Here is a 21,604-nt window from a genome sequence, read left to right as displayed (position 1 = left end):
CTTGGCTTTCCAGAGGCATAATGTTTTGCATGGATGCTAATGGACAACTTAATACATTATCCCTCATAGTATTTTTTTTGTCTGTTCTACTTAATATGACTGGTTTAATTCTGTAATTATCACACAGTTATTCTTAAGTGTTGAAAATTAACCGAAATGTGATCCCTGTTAAACATAAGAGTGGGAATAAGAGAGGGAAGAGATGTATAATTTGGGACATGCTCGGGCTGACTTGCCCCAATTGGTAGAGTTGGAAACATACCAGGGGATTCCAATTCAATCCCATCAAGGTGGCATGTGCCAATGCCATCTCACTACTCCAAGTGATCAATTTCAGTTCACAATTGATCATAATGAAAGGACTAAGAGTCAAAGGGAGCACATAAACAAGTCTAGTATCTGCTAACACCAACCGATAGAATAAATAAAGAGGAGAGTGATCCAACATGGGAAGTGAGATACTCAGCAGACTCATAGAATGGCGGATGTCCTAAATAGCACTCTGGCCTCAGAATCAGCCCTAAAGGCACTCGGATCTGGCTGAAAAGCCCATGAGAGTATTTCAGGCATGGAAAGCCAAGACACTCTGGCAAAAAGATCTCCATACATGAAGCTTTAAAGTAATGATTATTCCAGGGCAATACCTACTAAATCAGAATCTATGGGGATGGATCCCAGACATTCCATTTCTCCTTTTTCATATGCCCAATAGAAGATTCTGAGCACAGCTGAGGTTGAGAACCAAAGAGCACACTCCATTTATGTCATCTTGATTTTGTGGCTATAATCTGATTCTATATCCAAGTTTGTTATCATGGTAATATGTGAGGGTAGTTCAGAAGGCTCATAGAAAAATGGAATTAAAAGATAAGTTCAGGGACCAGCATTGTGGTGCAGTGGGCTGAGCCACTGCTTACAACACCCATATCCCGTATTGGAGTGCCTGTTTGAGTCCTTGCTGTTCCACTTCCAATATATCTCCCTGATAATGCACCTGGGAAAGCAACGGAAGATGGCCCAAGTACCTGGGCACCTGCCATCCACAATGAAAGACCCGGATTTAGTTCTAAGCCCCTGGCTTTGGCCTGGACCAGTCCCAGCCATTGCAGCCATTTGAGGAGTGAACTAGCAGATGGAAGAGCTCTCTCTCTCTCTCTCTCTCTGCCTTTCAAATAAAGCTTTTTTAAAAAATATAAATTTACTTTTTAATTTCAAAGTTTTTGAAATCCATGCAGAGTACTTTCATAATATGCTTTTTTCATGAACTTTTTGGAGTGTCCTCATTATTTCATTATCAAGGTCCCCTTTCAAGGGTCATTTTTGCTATTTATATAGCTCTTCTAAGTGAAAAGACATCATTATTCATATTTTTAAAAAGAATTTCTAAATAGTTTCCCTTTTCTTACTTGAGAGTAGGGAGTGGGACAGAAGGGCCTCACAGGTGGAAAGGGAACTGGCATTCCGTTGCCTTGGTAACCACACTGCTGCTCATTTACACTGAGTCACTCAGCTCAGGCAAGGGGCCCTTTGAGTGAAGACCAAGGACAGGTGGAAAAACAATGCTCCCTCCTTCTCTTTCTAGCCTCATGTCTATAAACTGAAGCAAACAGCTAAGGATGGTTGCCAGGGAGACTGAAGCTGAGTCTATCAAAGTCATGAGGGGAACAAATGTTCAGCACAATATAAAATGGAAGGTGGATTATAGTGATCCACCCACAGACATGGAATTGTGACTCATGTTTTCATTCCAAGGATTCTTGTACATGTACATATGAGAGTACTTCAAAAAGTTTGTGGGAAAAGGAATTTAAAAAGTTTATTTGAATGTAAAAATATTTTAAAATCCATGCATAGCTTTTTCATAATATACATTTTATAGGCTAGATTTCAAAATTATTTTGCACCATGGGGCATGGATTTGGCCTAGCACTTAAGACATTTATGTCCAACATTGTAATACCTGAGTTCAAGTCTCAGCATCACTCTTGACTCCAGCTTCCTGCCAATGCAAACCCTGAGGGATAGCAGTGATAGCTCAAGTAATTTGGTCATACCACCCATACAGAGACCTGTATTGTATTTCCATCTCTCAGTTTTGGCCCAGCCCTGGCCATTGTAGGCATCTGGGAAGTAAACCAGCAGATGGGATCTCTCTCTCGTTCTATTGTTCTCACTGTAACTCTATCTCTTCCTTTATGCCTTCCCCAATCTCAAATAAATTTAAAAGTTTTCTACACCCAAATAAACTTAATAAAATTGCATTTTAATTCAATTTTGCACAAACTTTTTGAAATACCCTTGTGTACATATTTACACACAAGCAAATCTTACTGCACAGGATTATCACAGTGACTCAGATTAGCCAAAGCATAAAGTACCAAAGTAGGGAGTAGGGAAGACAAAGAGAATTAAAAGATAGGTACCCCAGAAAATTAATGGGTAGAAGTACTTTTTAAAAAATCTTACTTGGGGCCAGCACTGTGCTGTAGTAGGTAAAACTGTCATCTGCAGCACTCAGCACCAACATCCCATATGGGTGTCCATTCCAGTCACAGCCACTCCACTTCTGATCCAGCTCCCTGCTAATGGCCTGGGAGAAGCAGCATGTAGGAGACCCGGAAGAAGCACCTGACTCCTGGCTTTGGATCGGCCTAGTTCTGACTGTTGAAAGAAATATCACTTTTTCTTTGTATTTAATAATCATAATAGGACATATCTGAGCTTCAGGATCCTGTGATAGCTTTGTGGTAGCTCTGGTGTTCATCAGATATTGAATGACACCTGCACAGAAGTGTCAATCAGACCAGTTGATCTTCATTTATGCCAGCCTCTAAGCAAAAGGGAAGAGAAATCTTTGTATCCAGCTACAGTTCGCTATTGGGCCTCTGGAAATTCCTAAACTACAACTGTCTTACATTTATCTTATCCTAAATTCTGAGAGAGGTGAGAAGAAACAGCAAAACCTTCAGCCTCCTCTCTTAGTAATAATGTATTCTTCCTTCCTGCCCTCAATTTGTTCTACCTTTGCTCTACCTCATTAAGATCTGAGGAACCTTTGACCATTCAGCTGTCCCTGAAATTCTTCCACTACCAGGATCCCAAGGAGAAGAGAAAAGAAAACAAGATCCAATGAGTTCCCAGACCCATGCTCTATAAAGAAGCTCTGCATTTCATTTTCTGGGAAGCCACATTCACTTTTTTACTTCGTGTTCACCATTTAGAACTCTGCTTTGCTGTTACTTCCTTCAGGGCACCTTATCTGGCCTCTGCCTCAAGTTATGTACAGATAACCTTCTTCTGTGCTCCCGCAGCAACTTAAATTTCCCATATCACAGTTCCAACCCCAATCTGCTGTAAACACATGGCTACTCTTTTATTCACACACTAGCCTAGAAGCTGGTAGAAGCAAGGCACTCTTGTCTTATTCACAATTGTACCACAGCACCCAGTAGAGAAGCCTAGATCTTAGTAGATACTCAAGTAGCCATTGATTGAAATAATCATGTTCAGTACTTTATAAACATCTCATTAGTGCACTGACCATGAATAATTCATATTATTTTACATATTAATAAGAAATAAAATGTAATTCAAAGTGTTTTTAAAAGCATACCCAAGGACATACAGCCAATAAAATGCTAAAGGACAGAATTGCTTCCAGGTCCGCTTATCTGATTCTCAGCCCCTCAGGAAACTTGCAGAGACAGACATCATGATTGAGAAAAATTCACACAGTCCAAAGAGGTAATATCACATGTCCAGCTTAGTCCCAGGGATCAAGTATCTCTTGTAACAAATCTTTATTGATCACTTACTATTCAGGTTTTATTTTCTGTGCAAGAAATAGAGCACAGAACAAAGCATGCAATTGACTTCTTTTAGGTAAACTGGAACTGAAACAACACTAGAAAAACAGATAATAAATACGGAGTGTGAATGGATCAGTCAACCACAGATAGAGCAACAATCAAGGAGTCAAAGGCCTGTCTTCTGTTCCTGCTGCTAACTTATCCTAGCTCTGCGGCTTGATGGAATACTATCAGATGACCTAACATATGTGTCTTAGGAGTTCCTGAAGGTGTAGAAAGACAGAATGGATTAGAAGGCCTATTCAGTGAAATAATAGCAGAAAACTAATTTGGAGAAAGATAGGGACACCCACATAGAACTCCTAATAGTCATGACCAGAAAAGATCTTCACCACAACACATTGTAGTCAGACTTTCAATAGCAAAATATCAATAAAAGATTCAAGGGCTGGCACTGTGGCATAATGGGTTAAGCAGGCCTGCAACACTGGAATCCCACATAGGCAATGGTTTGAGTCCTGGCTGCTCTGCTTCCAATCCAGTCCTCTGCTGATGTGCCTGGAAAGGCAGCAAAGGATGGCTCAAGTCCTGGGGTCCCTGCACCCATGTGGGAACCCAGGATGGGGATCTTGGCTCCTGGCTTCATCCTGGACCAGCACTGGCAATTGTAGCCATTTGGGGACTGAACCAGCAAATGGAAGATTCTCTCTCTCTCTCTCTCTCTCTCTCTCTCTCTCTCTCTCTCTTTCTCCCTCCTTCCCTCCCTCCCTCCTTCCCTTCCTCCCCTCCATCTCTACCTAACTCTGCCTTCCTAATATCTAAAAATAAATGTTAAAAAAAGGACTAGGGCCGGTTCTTGGCTTAGCAAGTAAAACCACCTCCTGCAGTGCTGGCATCCAATATGGGTGCAGGTTCCATTCACGGCTGCTCCACCTCTGATCCAGATCTCTGCTATGGCCTAGGGAAGCAGTAGAAGATGGCCCAAGTCCTTGGGTCCCTGCACCTGCATGGGAGACCCAGAAGAACCTCCTGGCTCCTGGCTTCAGATCAGCTCTGCTCCAGCCATTGCACCCATTTGGGGAGTGAAGCAGCGGATGGAAGACACCTCTCTCTCTCTCTCTCTCTCTCTCTCTCTCTGCCTCTGCCTTTCTGTAACTCTGCTTTTCAAATAAATATATGAATCGTTTTAAAAAAAAAGGGGATTCTAAAATGTGCACGAGAGAAACACCAGATTACCTTCAGAGGTTCTCCAATTAGATTGACAACTGATGTCTCATCAGAAATCTTACAGACTAGGAGAGAATGGAGAGACATAGTCCAAGTCCTAAAAGAAAAAAAAAACCTATCAATCCAGAATACTATACCAAACAAAGTTTTCATCTATAAATGAAGGTGATATAAATAACTTCTAAAACAAACAGAAGTTGAAATAATTTGTTACCAGCCATCTAGCCTTACAAATGATACTTAAGGATGTGCTACAAACAAAAACACAGGAAGATATTATTATCATCAAAGAATGTGAAGGCAGAAAATCTCCTAATAAGGCTGGTGCTGCGGCTCAATAGGCTAATCCTCCACCTGCGGCGCCGGCACACCAGGTTCTAGTCCCAGTCAGGGCACTGGATTCTGTCCTGGTTGCTCCTCCTCCAGTCCAGCTCTCTGTTGTTGCCCGGGAGTGCAGTGGAGGATGGCCCAGGTCCTTGGGCCCTGCACCCTCATAGGAGACCAGGAGAAGCACCTGGCTCCTGGCTTCGGATCAGCGCAGTGCGCCGGCTGCAGCGCACCGGCCACAGCGGCCATTGCGGGGTGAACCAACAGAAAAGGAAGACCTTTCTCTCTGTCTCTCTCTCTCACTGTCCACTCTGCCTGTCAAAAAAAAAAAATCTCCTAATAAAAGTACAAAGGAAATCCAAAGCAAACAATAGGAATATTTATGCAAAAATGGCAGGGCCAAGTCATTACTTATCAATAATAATCTTGAATGTAAGTGGTCTAAATTCTCCAATGAATAGGTACCAACTGGTTGAGAGGATTAAAAAACAAGACCCATCTACTTGCTGCCTACAGGAAATACATCTCACCAACAAAGATACACGCAGACGGCAAGTGAAAGGATGGAAAAAGATATTCTATGTAATGGAAAGCAAAAACGAGCAGTGTAGCCATCCTAATAATCAGAAAAAAATAAATTTTAACATAAAAACTATTAAAAGAGACAAAGAAGAGTGTTATGTAATGATTAAGGGATCAATTCAACAGGAAGATATGACTATAGTAAATGTATATACACCCAATGCCAGAGTGCCTGGCTATTTAAAACAAATGTTAATGGATCTAAAGGGAGACAAACTACAATACAATAGTATAGGGGGAATTCAACACACCACTTTCATCAAAGGACAGATCAACTAGACAAAAAATCAACAAAGAAACAACAGAGTTAATCTACACTACGGATCAAATGGACCTAATTGATATCAACAAAACATTTCATCCCACAACTACAGAACACACATTCTTTTCATTAGTGCATTCTTTTTCATCAGGATCATTCTCTAGGATAGGCCATATGCCAAGCCATAAAGGAAGTCTCAAAAAATCCAAAACTATTAAAATCACACCATGTATCTTTTCTGACCACAATGGAGTGAAATTGGAAATTAACACCTTAAGAAACTCTAGAAAATAAACATCCTTTCATGATAAAAAATTTTCAGCAATTGGGTATAGAAGAAACATTCTTCAACAAAATCAAGGCAGTTTATGAAAAACCCAAAATCACCATCATATTGAATGGGGGAAAGATGGAAACACATCCACTAAGATCCAGAACCAGACAAGGATGCCCACTTCTACCACTGCTATTCAACATAGTTCTGAGGGTATGAGCCAGAACAAATAGGCAAGAAAAAGAAATCAAAGGGATACAAATTGGAAAGGAGGAAGTCAAATTTTTTTTAAACTTTTATTTAATGAATATAAATTTCCAAAGTACAGCTTATGGATTACAATGGCTTCCCCCCCATAACGTCCCTCCCACCTGCAACGCTCCCCTTTCCCACTCCCTCTCCCCTTCCATTCACATCAAGATTCATTTTCAATTATCTTTTTATACAGCAGATCAGTTTAGCATACATTAAATAAAGATTTCAACAGTTTGCTCCCACACAGAAACATAAAGTGAAAAATACTGTTTGAGTACTAGTTATAGCATTAAATCTCAATGTACAGCACACTAAGGACAAAGATCCTACATGAGGAGTAAGTGCACAGTGACTCCTGTTGTTGACTTAACAAATTGACACTCTTGTTTATGGCATCAGTAATCACCCTAGGCTCTTGTCATGAGTTGCCAAGGCTATGGAAGCCCCCTGAGTTCACTGACTCTGATCATTTTTAGACAAGGCCATGGTCAAAGTGGAAGTTCTCTCCTCCCTTCAGAGAAAGGTATCTCCTTCTTTGATGACCCGTTCTTTCCCCTGGGATCTCACTCGTGGAGATCTTTCATTTAGGGTTTTTTTTCCCCAGAGTGTCTTGGCTTTCCATGCCTGAAATACTATCATGAGTTTTTCAGCTGGATCCGCATGCCTTAAGGGCTGATTCTGAGGCCAGAGTGCTGTTTAGGACATCTGCCATTCTATGGGTCTGCTGTGTATCTCACTTCCCATGTTGGATCATTCTCTCCCCTTTTTATTCTATCAGCTAATATTTGCAGACACTATTCTTGTTTATGTGCTCCCTTTGGCTCTTAGTCCTATCATTATGATCAATTGTGAACAGAAATTGATCACTGGGACTAGTGAGATGGCATTGGTACATGCCACCTTGATGGGATTGAATTGGAATCCCCTGGTATGTTTCTAACTCTACCGTTTGAGGTAAGTCAGCTTGAGCATGTCCCAAATTGCACATCTCTTCCCTCTCTTATTCCCACTCTTATATTTAACAGCGATCACTTTTCAGTTAAGTTTCAGCACTTAAGAATAATTGTGTATTGATTACAGTATTCAACCAAAAGTATTAAGTAGAACAAACAAAAAAAATACTAAGAGGGATAACATATCAAGTTGCTCATCAACAGTCAGGGTGAGGGCTGATCAATCACCGTTTCTCATAGTGTTCATTTCACTTTAACAGGTTTCCTTTTTGGTGCTCAGTTAGTTGTCACCTATCAAGGAAAACAAGTGGTATTTGTCCCTTTGGGATTGGCTTATTTCACTCAACATAATGTTTTCCAAATTCCTAACAGAGATCACTTTTCAGTTAAAATTTAAACACCTAAGAATAATTGTGTGTTAATTACAGAGTTCAACCAATGGTACTAGAACAAAAAAATACTAAAATGGATAAAGTATTACATTGTACATCAACCGTCAGGACAAGAGCTGATCAAGTCACTGTTTCTCATAGTGTCCATTTCACTTCAACAAGTTTCCCCTTTGGTGCTCAGTTAGTTGTCGCCAATCAGGGAGAACATATGATATTTGTCCCTTTGGGACTGGCTTAATTCACTCAGCATGATGTTTTCCAAATTCCTCCATCTTGTTGCAAATGACCAGGTTTCGTTGTTTTTTGACTGCTGTATAGTATTCGATAGAGTACATGTCCCATAATTTCTTTATCCAGTCTACTGTTGATGGGCATTTGGGTTGGTTCCAGGTCTTAGCTATTGTGAATTTAGCTGCAATAAACATTAATGTGCAGACAGCTTGTTTGTTTGCCAATTTAATTTCCTTTGGATAAATTCCAAGTAGTGGGATGTCTGGGTTGAATGGTAGGGTTATATTCAGGTTTCTGAGGAATCTCCAAACTGACTTCCATAGTGGCTTAACCAATTTGCATTCTCACCAACAGTGGGTTAGTGTCCCTTTTTCCCCACATCCTCTCCAGCATCTATTGTTGGAAGTCAAATTATCCCCATTTGCAGATTACATGATCCTATACATAGGAAAATCAAAAGACTCCCCAAAGAATTTTGCAACACATAAGAGAGTTTGGTAATGTTACAGGATATAAGATCAACATATAAAAATCAATAGCCTTTTGTATATACAAACAATGCCATTGAAGAGAAAGAACTTGTAAGATCACTATCATTTATAACAGCTACAAAAAAATCAAATATATGGGAACAAATTTAACCAAGGATGTGAAAGATCTCTGAGGCCGGTACTGTGGCTCAGCAGCGCAGCAGGTAAAGCCTCTGCCTGCAGTGCCAGCATCCCATGTGGGTGCTGGTTCGAGTCCCAGCTGCTCCACTTCTGATGCAGTTCTTTGGTGTGGTGTGGGAAAGCAGTGGAAGATGGTCCAAGTCCTTGGGCCCCTGCACCCAATGTAGGAGACCAGGAAGAGGCTCCTGGCTCCTGGCTTTAGCTCAGCTCTGGCTGTTGCAGCCATCTGGGTAGTGTACCAGAGGATGGAAGAATTCTCTGTCTGTCTCTGCCTCTGCCTCTTCCTTTCTGTAACTCTGACTTTCAAGTAACTAAATAGATCTTTTAAAAAAAGAAATATACAGTGAAAATTACAAAACATTGGGATTAAACATGACAATAGGTCTGATCTGATTTCATCATCATTTAAAAAAAATCATCTATTATTTTTCACTTTATGTTTCTGTGTGGGAGCAAACTATTGAAATCCTTACTTAATGTATGCTAAGCTGATCTTCTGTATATTAAGATAATCGAAAATGAATCTTGATGTGAATGGAAGAGGAGAGGGAGTGGGAAAGGGGAGGATTGTGGGTGGGAGGGATGGTATGGGGGGGAAGCCATTGTAATCCATAAGTCGTACTTTGGAAATTTATATTCATTAAATAAAAGTTAAAAAAAAGAAAATTACAAAACATTAAATAAAGAAATAGAAGACATAAAAAAGAAAAATTTTCAATGTTTGTGGATTAGAAGAATTAATACCATCAAAATATCCATACAATCCAAAGCAGTGTATAGTTTCAACGGAATCCCAATCAAAAACCAAGAACATTCCTCTCAGATCTAGAAAATAACTTTGCTAAAATTCACACAGACACACAAGAGACCCCCTAATAGTTAAAACAATTTTAAACAACAAAAAACAAAGCTGGAGGCAACACAATACCAGATTTAAAGACATAATATAGGGTAGTTATAATCAAAACAGCCTGGAACTGCCATAAAAAGAGATATGTAGGGGTCAGCCCTGTGGTATAGCAGGTTAAGCTACTACCACTCGCAGCACCAGTATCCCATATGGGTGATGGTCCAAGCCCCAGCTTCTCCACTTCTGACTCAGCTCCCTTATAATGAGCCTGGGAAAGCAGCAGAAGATGGGCCAAATGCTTGAGCCCCCTGCAACCATGTAGGAGACTCAGAAGAATCTCTTGGCGCCTGGCTTTGGTCTGGCCCAGTTCTGGCATTGTGACCATTTGAGGAGTTAACTGGTGGATGAAATCTCTCTCCCTCTCTTTCTGTCTCTCCCTCTCTCTTTCTGTAACTCTGACTTTCAGATAAAATAAATAAATCTTTTTGAAAAAAGACATGTAGATCAATGTAACAAAACAGACACCCCAGAAATTAATCCACTCATCATCATCAACCAATATTTTACAAATGAGCTAAAATCAATCCCTGAAGACTAGACAGTTTCTTCAACACATGGTGCTGGATCAGAAGTGAAGCAGCCAGAACAGGAACTGGTGGTGCCTGCATGGGATGTCGACAATGCAGGTAGTGGCTTTCCCTGCTAAGCCACAGCTCTAGCCCCTTGTTTGTGACTTGCACACCCTGGGGAGTGGCAGGTAATGGTTCAAGTGGTTGGTTCCCTGTCACCTACATGGGATACCTGGATCAAGTTCCTGGCTTCTGGCTTCAGCCTGGCCCAGCCCTAGTTGTTTGTTTAAAAGTGAACCAGTGGATGGAAGTTCTGTCTCTCTCTATTGATCAAGTAAATTACATAATATGGGGGCTGGCGCTGTGGCGCAGCAGGTTAACACCCTGGCCTAAAGCGCCGGCATCCCATATGGGCGCCAGTTCCGGTCCCAGCTGCTCCTCTTCCAATCCAGCTCTCTGCTGTGGCCTGGGAAGGCAGTGGAGGATGGCCCAAGTCCTTGGGCCCCTGCACCCACATGGGAGACCCGGAAGAAGCTCCTGGCTTCTGGCTTCGGATTGGCGCAGCTCCGGCCGTTGCAGCCGATTGGGGAGTGAACCAGCCTCTCTCTGCCTCTCCTCTCTCTATGTAACTCTGCCTTTAAAATAAATAAATAAATCTTTTTAAAAAATTACATAATATGATAAAATAGAACATTTCCATCATCACAAGGATCTCTTGTGTTGTGTTATTATAGCCACATATACATCTCTTCTGCCCCTACCCTCTTTAACACTTGACAACAATTAATCTGTTATACAATTATATTTATATGTAAAAACATTAGTTATATATAAAAGATTAGTTCATGTTATTTTACAATTTTAAGAATGCTATATGAATGGAGTCTCACAATCTATAACTTTTGGCATTGATTTTTTTCTTTTGCTATAATTCTTTCGAGATTTATCCAAATTGTACCAATAGTCAAATTCTTTATATTGCTGAGTAATAGTTCATGTTATTGTTGCACCACAGCTTGTTTAACCAACGTTTATGTATATGCCACTGAACAATATTTGGAATATTAGAAACAATCCTCAATTCAGTGGTGCTGGCGGTGGAACTTAATGAGAGGGATTAAGCCACGAGGTAGAATGTATTAATTCTGTTATGGGAATGGGCTTGTTATTGCAGGGTTGAGTATGTTATAAAAGGTTGAACTCACTGATCCTTTAATTTTTCTCTCACCCTCTCTCTGTTGTTCTTCCATGGGATGATGCAGCAAGAAGTCCTTGCCAGATGCAAACCCCTTTATCTTGGACTTCCCAGCCTTCAGAACCATGAGTCAATAAATGTCTATGTGCTATAAATCTTTATTAAAAATTGTAAAAGAAAACATAGGAAGAAATCTTTGTGTCATTGGATTTGTTGATTATTTGTTAGATATGACAGATAAACTGGAATTCATCAAAATTAAAACTTTCAGCACCAGTGTTGTGACACCAAAGGTTAAGCTGCCACCTGCAACACCATCATTCCATATCAGAGTGCTGGTTCAAGTCTCAGATGTTCCGGTTCTGTTCTAGCTCCCTCTTAATGCACCTAGGAAAGCAATGTAAAATGGCTCAAGTGCTTGGGCCTCTTCCACCCACATGGGAGAGACTTCTGGCTGTAGCTTGGCCAAGCCTTGGCTGTTACAGCCCTTTAGGGAGTGAACCAGCAGGTAGAAGTTTCTCTCTCTCTCTCTCTCAAATAAATATAAATATTTTTAATATTAAAATTTTTCTTTACACAGCATTCAAATAGAAAAATTATGCTCTAACTTGTCTACAGCTGCCTAAAGCATGCATTCTACACTTGTTACACTAGGGGCAGCAAAGTATAAAGAAAGATGACAGTTTCCAATTACATTTCCTGGAACTCTTTCAAAATACTTGGCTAAAAACAAACATATTAATTGGACATTGAATATTTTATATTTTGGGGGGGCTTAGGGTAATTTATAGGGGCAGCAAAGTATAAAGAAGGATGACAGTTTCCAATTACATTTCCTGGAACTCTTTCAATACTTGGCTAAAAACAAATATATATTAATTGGACATTGAATATTTTATATTTTGGGGGGATTTAGGGTAATTTATAGGAAAACATTTCATGGCTGGCGTTTATACCTTTGTTTTAAAAGCTAAGTGAAATGATACCTTCTTTTTCTCTCAGTTTTCTCCCTGTAGCTCAGAAACGCTACATAGACACTATAAGATTGGAGAAAATCTTATTAAGGACTCCATCAGACTCAGACATGAGGTGTACTGGGAGATTGGCAGCATAGGGCCAGCAGAAAGAATAGAAGGCAGTAGGGGCAGGATTCGTGGCCATTCCATAGAGTGATTCTCAACTAAACCTCTAAGAAAATCTATGTTGTTTTTGTGTGTTTATAGCATATGAAAAATAATTGAAAGGACAAATGAATATGTGTTTGGTTAATACCCATCCTCCATAAGGTTTTGATTTGGAATAGCAATTTTGTTTTTATCTCAGAAGCTCATGAAGCAAGCAAGCATACTTAGCTTCAGTTTCCTTGGTAACCGACCTCTGCTTCCTGTCTAGACTTCTGGTCATGAGAGAAAAAAGAAAAACATAAAAGGGGGGAGGAAGGACTAGAAAATGTTGTCCCTTATCCCCTCTCTCCTTCCTTACCACAGTCCATTTCTGTATAACTGCAGTCATCCTCCACCAAAAATGAACAAAGTCTGTTGGTGAGGTTGAGTGAGATTAACCCCAGCTGTATATTCCCCAAGCTTCTTGCCCTCATTTCTGCATCAGTTTGGTATCAGCTAGTCAACTCACCCATCTGGGATTATATCTAAACTATTTTAACAGATCCAGAGACTAAGACTCCTTGGAAGAACAGATTATCTTTCTTTGTACCCCATCCTGCCTCTCGCTGCATCTGGAATATAGTATTCTTATCATTAATCATGGGTAAAAAGATCCATCTTTTCTTCTCCTGACTCCTCCCTTTCTATCTATAGAAATAAGTGAAGGCAGAGATGACAGCTGATACGAGAAGAGAAAGCCAGGGATATTCCTGGAACCACTCATTTTCAGGTATTCCAAAACTTAGACTTTGGGCTCTCCCACCACTGCAATCACACTGGATTCTGAAGAGAGGAGTCATTCTGGAGCCCTGCCCCCATATTCACCAGCCCAGCATTGTATTCTCACTCTAAATTACCTCCATATCACCATTCCATTCCCCAGCATCTATCACAACTCCTCCCACAGTTGCTTTCTCTGTGGCCCTTATCACATCCTGAATGTGCTTCCTATGACTTCTACTTTTTCCAATAAGTCTCAAAGCTAGCAAGCCCCAAATATGAGTATTCTGCCTTCAGACCAGCTCTGCAGTCCTGGCCTCAAGACTCTTCACTTCTGGAGGCTGGTCTTTAGTTGCCACAGGAGTCAAGCAAACACTCAGGTCCTACTTTTTCTGGGGACCTGGACCTCAGGAGTTCCAAATTCTCTCCCATCTCTCCCTTTTCTCTTCTTCCTGCCCCACACCCCCAGCTCTCCAGAGGGCCATAGGAAGATATTAAGATCAAGCTATCACTACCAATATCCTCCCTGGGGAAAACAGAGTAATGAAAGGGAGGGGACCAGAGGGTAAATTTTAAGGAAAGAGCTTGAAGAGGTCAGGCTATGTCCCTAACTTGTCCTCCACTCACAAATGACTCAAGTGTCTGTGCTCATACAAGTTCATGCCTGCCCTCTCTTTCAGAAGCCTACCTGTCCACATTCCTACACTGATGCTAGGACCCTGCAGTCCACTCCACATCAGCTACCTTAACCTACATCTGCAAATGAAAAACAACAACAGGGGCATATATTGTGGCACAGTGGGTTAAGCTGCTGCTTGGAACACCTGCATCCCATATCAGAGTGCCAGTTAGAGTTCTAGCTACTCAGCTTCCAATCCAGCTTCCTGTTAATGAATCTGGGAACCTGTAGATGATGGCGCAAGTAGTTGAATCCCTGCAGTGTACAGGGGAGACCTGAATTGAGTTCCTGGCTTCTGGCTTTGGCCTGACCCAGCCTCAGCTGTTCATTAGTGAGCATAAGCCAGCAAAAGAAAACTCTCTCTCCCTCCCTCTCTTCCTCCTTTTCTCCTCCCTCTCTGTCATTCTTCCTTTCAAATAAATAAATCTTTAAAACAACAATAAATTTCTCCTGAATTATCTTCGTATAAAGGTGAAATTCTAAAAATATAATGATATGATAATCTGAAATAGCATAAGTAAAAACATACCCAAAATCAAAGGAAGTATCCAAGTTCATACTTGGATTAATTTATATTTTCAAGTGTTTTCCTTTTAAATAAAACAAACTAAAATTAGATTATCTGAATTTTCAAAACTGTACAGCAAGCAAATCTAAGAAAAGCAAGAAAAATAGGGAATAGCAATCTTTTGGCTTAGTAAATGGAGAAACAATTGTTAACTATTTGAAAGAAAAAATATCTCATATAAGATACCAAAATAACTATCTAGTCTACTCAGAGATTTAAAATATAAGGACATAGCTAAAAGAAAACATAACAATGTGCATCTAACCAGGTAAGAATTCATTAAAAAGGAAACAAACCACAATGAAAATTATTGACCAATTTGATTTTGTAAGCAGAGATGAAGATGTGAAGCAACCAAAATCCTCATACAGTGCTGATGGGAGTGTAAATTTGATGGAGTGTAAATTGAAAAACTGCTTGGCAGTACTTACCAAAATCGAGAATATACATATCAGATATAACTCAACAGTTCATCTCCCAGGTATGCACACAACAAGTATGCACACATATGTTCATCAAAAGATGTGCACATGAATATTAAAGTGGCATAACTAGCTCTCAACTGGAAATTTCTCAAGTGTTTAGTAACAATAGAACAGATAAATAGAGGTATATTTACACACTGGAAAACTGTGAGATAAGTAGAATGAACATAATATTTAAGGATGGAATTTCCTTCATATGACAAAAGCCAGGAACAGATTCTTAGAAACATGGTATTGATACATTGAAGATGACACTAAAATTGTCTTTCAGTTTTGAGTCCATATTTAAACTTTAATCATATAGCAAAATCATCTATTTAGTATTAGAAATAGCTAGTTGACAGTTGATACTTTCCAAACTCAAGTTTTTATGTACAACACAGATTCAGTTGCTATATGTGAACAAGGTGAATATTTTAAACTTTAAAGCTGGAATCGGCAGAAACCTTAGGGAAACCATACAAATCATATGGGAAGACATGCTTTAAAAAAAATTGGGAGGCTGGTACTGTGGCGCAGTGGGTTAAGCCACCTTCTGTAGTGCCGGCATCCCATATGGATGCTGGGGAGACCTAGAAAAAGCTCCTGGCTACTGGCTTCAGTTTGGCTTAGCCACAGCCATTATGGCTATTTGGTGAGTGAACCAGTGGATGGACAATCTCCCTGTCTCTCCTCTATCTCTGTAACTCTTTCAAAAAATTTTTTTAATTTTTATTTCCACTTTATTTGAAAGGCAGAGAGAAACACACATGAGAAAAAGAGAGAGAGAGTGATCTTCTATCCTCTGTTTCACTCCTCAAATATCTGCAACACCTGCTGTTTCCCAGGGTGCATATTAGTAGGAAGGTGGATTGGAAGTGGAGTAACCAGAACTCAACTTAAGCACTCTGATAACAGATGTGAGTGTCCCAGGTGGAGTCCTAACTACTGCACCAAATGCCTACCCCAAATATAGACTTTAAAAAACTTGGGGCCAGTGTTGTGGTGCAGCAGGTTAAGCCACCAGCCATGCTGGCATCCATATGAACTCCCACTTCCTGCTAATTTGCCTAGGAAAGCAGCAGGGGGCCCTTACCATCCTCGTGGGAGATCTGGATGAAGTTCCAGGCTCCAGGCTTTACCTTGGCCCATTTGGGGAGTGAACTAGTGGGTGAAGATTCATATTCATTCTCTCTCTCTCTCTTTTTCTCTCCTCTCTCTCCCTCCCTCCCTCTCTGTAATTCTTCCAAATAAATAAATCATTTTAAAAAAAATTTTTTAAAAACTATTGAGGCAGGCATTTGGCCTAAGAGTTAAGACCCTTGTAAAACTCGTAGCCTCCAGCTTGTAGCATTTAAGACCTCTGTTTGCCTCCCAGTCCCCAACTCCTGACTCCAGTTTCCTGAGTCAGTACTGAGGCAGCAATGATGGCTCAAGCATTTGAGTTCCTGCCACCCACATGGGAGACCTGCGTTGAGTTCTCAGCTCCTGGCTTCAGCCTGGCCCAGACCTAGCTGCATGTGGAGGAGTGAACTAGCACTTGGAAGCCCTCTCTTTCTCTGTGCATCTTTGCTTCTGAAATAAAATTTTAAACATTTAATAAAATAAAATAAATTGTAGCATTCTGTTAGAACTAGAATTAGAATACTTATTACTCATTCACAAACCACTGTCATATATTCTTGTTATTTTTGATAATAAGTTTACTTATTTTAGGCCAGCTTATATTGTGAGAACACATTTAGTAATTGATACATTTGTTAATCCTATTCTTGTCCTTCAAATATCTTTCAAGTCTGTGAGGTCTGTCATTGAAAACTAAAAAAATTTTAAAAATGCATTATTTTTACAAGATAAATTTATTGGAATCTGAAAAAGAAGTCAGGATAGAGGCAGGGTAATTAAAAATGGACATTGGAGAGATATGGGGATGATGGTCATGTTATATTATTTTATTTATATGCTGCTTCCACAAGTATGCTGATGTGAAAATATATTGACCTATATACTTCTGACTTATGCACTTCTCTCTATATATGCTGTACTTAATACATAGCATTTTTAAAGAATATAAGTATATGAAAAATGCAAATAAGGACTTCAAATATATTGGCTACATTTTTGAAATACAAAAGACAAAAATAAAATTTTAAATGGCTACTAATAATCAATAAGCTTAAAAACCAAAAGAAAAATGTGTAGATAGTATAAATCAGCAGTAAATTAATAAAGGAAATAACTCAAATGATCAGTAAATTAGCTAAAATATTCAATTTACCCATTAACACAAAAACCTGAAAACAAAAACAAAGCATTACTTTTCTGGTAAATCGAGAAAAAGTTAAAAGTAACACAATTTTAATTATCAAGACTCTTTGTAACTATTTTTAAGTGATAATAAATTTTTCAGTTGGGTTCTTCAAAATATAAAGCTTAGTAAAAGAGAAAAACATAGTAAGGTATCATCTTACCCCAGTTAGAATAGCTATCATCAGAAAGTCAAAAAATAACAAATGCTGGTGAAGCTGCAGGGGAAAAAAAATGGAACACTAATACAATGTTAGTGGGAATGCAGATTAAGACAGCCATTATGGAAAATAGTATGGAGTTTCCTCAAAATATTAAAAATAAATCGACCATATGTCCACCTATCCCACTTCTGGAAAATATGCAAAGGAAATGAAATAAGCATATGACAGAGATACCTGCACTCTCATGTTTATTATAGTCCAATTCACAACAGCAAAGATGTAGAGTCAACCTAGATGCCTATCAGTGGATGACTGAATAAAGAAAATGTAGTTTCAAAATTTTCTAAGTATGATGCTCCAAATGCATTTAGATTCAATATTACATATTTGGAATTCATATATTGCAAATGTTAAAAATAGTTATTTTATGATTAGGAAATTTGTTGTAGAAGTTTAAGTATGAATTGATGGAACAGTGACATAATAATGAAGATGGTCAGCAGTGAATGGAATTGAGATATATTTTTAAAGTAATATCTGTAATATTTGTCAAAATAGCCAAAAGATGGAACAATCCAAGTATCTATTGAAGGATAAATGGATTTTTAAAATGTGGCATATACATACAACAGAACATTGTTAAGCCTCCTAAAAGAAAGGAATTCTGACACTTGCAACAACATGGATGCACCTTAGAAACATCATGGTAAGTGAAATAAGCCAGCCACAGAAGGACGAATACTGTGTGGTTCCACTTATATTAGGGTGGTACCTGGAGTATTCTTATTTATGAAAATATAAAGTAGAGTACGTGTCAGGGGTTGGAAGAAGGAGAGATGGAATCAATTGTTTAATAGGTACAGAGTTTCCATTTGGGAATATGAAAAAGTTCTGGAGATGGGTGGTTATGATATTTTCACAACAATATGATTGCACTTAATGCTCTTCAACTGTACATTCTGAAATGGCAAGCATGGTAAATTTTCTGTTACATACATTTTAACACAGCAAAAAAATAAACAACAAAACCCAAGGTTTGTTGTGTTCTTCCCTCAAATATGAACTTGATCTCTGAACTTCAATAGTATTTTAGCTAGCATTTACTGCTTTTAATTTCTTCATTGAGAAATAGTATTCAGCATTACTAACCAATCAAGTTGACAGGACCTTTGGTGGAACTTAGTCTCCCATACAGTGTTGTACTCAAAGCTTTAGCCTTATTAGGCATTCGATTCTTGTTGGATTGTAAACACTATAATTATTGCCTTAATTTTATAATTTCTAATTTCGTTCAATAATAGATAAGTTAGAAGGTCTTAAATTGGTCATTTCAATCAATCCTTTCCTCCTAGTCAACTCTTCTTGTGCTTGTTATCTTAGTAAGTGGTACTGTTACCTACTCAGTCACCCAAGCAGGTGTATACAATTATAACATAATATGATAACTACTAAGATAGAAGTAAAATGTAGATATACATACACAATGGAATATTACTCAGCCATACAAAGGATGAAATCCTGATATTTACAACAGAATGGATGGAACTGGAGATCATTATTCTAAGTGAACTAAGAAACAGAAAGAGAAATATACCTCAAAGACCCAGTCACTTTCCTCCATGAAAGCACTTCACATTCTTCTCTAGGTCAGGTAGGAGGTCTGCCAACCTTAGTGGGTTTTGTCCTCACAGTGCCTTTCCTGAGTATAGGCAGAGCTGGGTGGGAGGATCGGAGAAAATGTAAATGAATTTAGCAATCATTTCTGGCATCTGCTGAGATTCCAGATCTCTATCCTCATTCCAGCTCAAAGTCTGATGGGGGAGGAAGACATAAAACAAGGTACTGACAGTACAGTGTGATAAATTCTGGGAGGGAAGATGTGAGAGCTCAGAAAAGGGGACCAGATCCAGTATGGGAGTTAGGGAGGGCTTCCCAGAGGCAATGCCATCAGAGCTCAATTTCCAATGTGACAAATGGTGAGCCAGCTAAAGACTGGATACCGGGGTTACTGCAGCTTTATTTAAAATGCCTTCCAGAAGAGTGAAAGACAATCTTCAATTTTTAAAGATCGTATGTATACCATGATATATTCCTATTCCCCAATTCTATGCAGCTGTATCTCCAGCCACTTAGTACAGTACCTGGCACACTGTGAAACTTGATACATATTTGTAAAATTAATGAATGAATCCAGAAAGAGTAATAAATGTCACAGAAAAAGAGCTGATATCCATATTATTCAATGGCTTTCTGCAACTCAAAAAGAAAATTATAAATACCAATTAACAATAGCTATACCTCATTCTCACAACACTCCTAAGGGGTACATTCTATAACTTTCCCATTTTATAGATGAAGAATCTGAAGCTTAGTAAACACCACAGCTACTAAGATAACTTGGATGAGTCTGACTCCAGAGCATATTCTTCTAGCCTTTTACTGCCAACCCACCCCAAAAATGAGCAAAAAGTGGATCAAATGATTTGGAGGAGAAATAGAAAAATGATCAAGAAACATATGAAAACATATTAAATCTAATTAATAATAAATGAATAGCAAATCAAAGGAACCAGTTTTTGTTCCTTTAAGATTAACAAAGATTCTAAAAATTGATAATAACAAATGGTAATGGCATGTTTGGGAGAAAACAGACACCAACAGCACTGCTGTGGATATACAACGTATGTACTGGGAAAATTGTTAGTATCAAAACTTTAAATGTGTATATGCCTTTTGACCTAGGAATTTTTTTAGGATGTCACCCTATAAAAGATACTGTCACATATGCCCAAGGTTATTTATTGCAACATTATTCATAATAGAGCAGGAAAGTCCCTGGGAATAACCTAAATTTCAAACAATAAGGTAATGTTTAAATAAATTATACTGCATTCAGATTTAGTAATATTATAACTGCACTACACAGAATGAATTAATATGGGAAGTCTTCTGTGGAATACTGACATGTGGCTGAACAGAAAAAAAGGAAATTGTAGATCAATATGTAGCTTATAATGTCCTTTTTTAAAGATTTATTTCATTTATTTGAAAGACAGAGTTATTAGAGAGAGGTAAAGACCGAGAGAGAGGGGTCTTCCATCTTCTGGTTTACTCCCCAGATGGCCGCAAAAGTACCTCCAAATGGTCACAAAGGCTGGAGCTGAGCTGATCCAAAGCCAGAAGCCAGGAGCTTCTTCCAGGTCTCTCTCACATGGGTGCAGGGACCCAAGGACTTGGGTCATCCTCTGCTGCTTTCCCAGGCACATTAGCAGGGAGTTGGATAGGAAGTAGAGTAACCGGGACTCGAACTGGTGCCCATAAGGGATGCCAGAGCTGCTGGCCCAGTCTTTAACCTGCTGTGCCACAGCTCCAGCCCCCATGATGTCCTTTTTGTAAATGTAATATTAATGATGATACTCTTTCTCCACAGATAAAATATAGTCTTGCTGCCTTAGAATTGAGGAGTGAAGCAGCAGAAGACAGTTAATAAAAGAGATAGGAAAAAGGTAATAGAAGACAGAGAACTTCAAACTTTAACTGCATATCCTGAAAGGGAAAGAAGTGGGTGAGTTTTGGCACAAGACTACATTAAGTTTATAGTCGGGTGCTATATTTTCTAGATGGATAATTATCAGTAAGTTGCTCCACCTTTCTGAGCCTCAATTTCTTCATGGGGATAACAGTGTCTATCTCTTAAGGTCTTTAGAAGGCTAAATTAATCCATGTAAAACACACAGAAAAGGCTCTTGTGCAGAGTAAGCACTGAGTTGAGTGTTTCCTACTAGTAATGTTATTGAATTGTTACAACAGCCTGGGATGTAAATTCTGGGGAAGCAAACACTGTATTTTATGGTCTGACTCCAGAGCCCTTCCCACTTGTGCTACAGTAGCTTCTGGGTTTTATTGCCCTCCTATTATGGTTGAGGAGATTTAGGGTCAGAG

General features: G+C 39.1%; 1 protein-coding gene across 1 annotated transcript in view; it reads right to left on the bottom strand.

Moving 5' to 3' along the window:
* Positions 1 to 5,050: 5,050 nt before the first annotated feature.
* The window catches only part of APEX2 (apurinic/apyrimidinic endodeoxyribonuclease 2), a 48,642-nt gene continuing 32,088 nt past the window's right edge, over positions 5,051 to 21,604 (bottom strand). Inside the window, exon 6 of the mRNA XM_089324559.1 lies at positions 5,051 to 5,133. Within this exon, the coding sequence (XP_089180685.1) occupies positions 5,095 to 5,133 (39 nt within the window). The 3' untranslated portion in view covers positions 5,051 to 5,094. The remainder of the gene's footprint in view (positions 5,134 to 21,604) is intronic.

The sequence above is a fragment of the Oryctolagus cuniculus genome, chromosome X (assembly GCF_051225735.1).
Source record: "Oryctolagus cuniculus isolate XC-2025 breed Fujian yellow rabbit chromosome X, ASM5122573v1, whole genome shotgun sequence".
Taxonomy (NCBI): domain Eukaryota; kingdom Metazoa; phylum Chordata; class Mammalia; order Lagomorpha; family Leporidae; genus Oryctolagus; species Oryctolagus cuniculus.
This window is presented reverse-complemented; position numbering and strand designations above follow the sequence as displayed.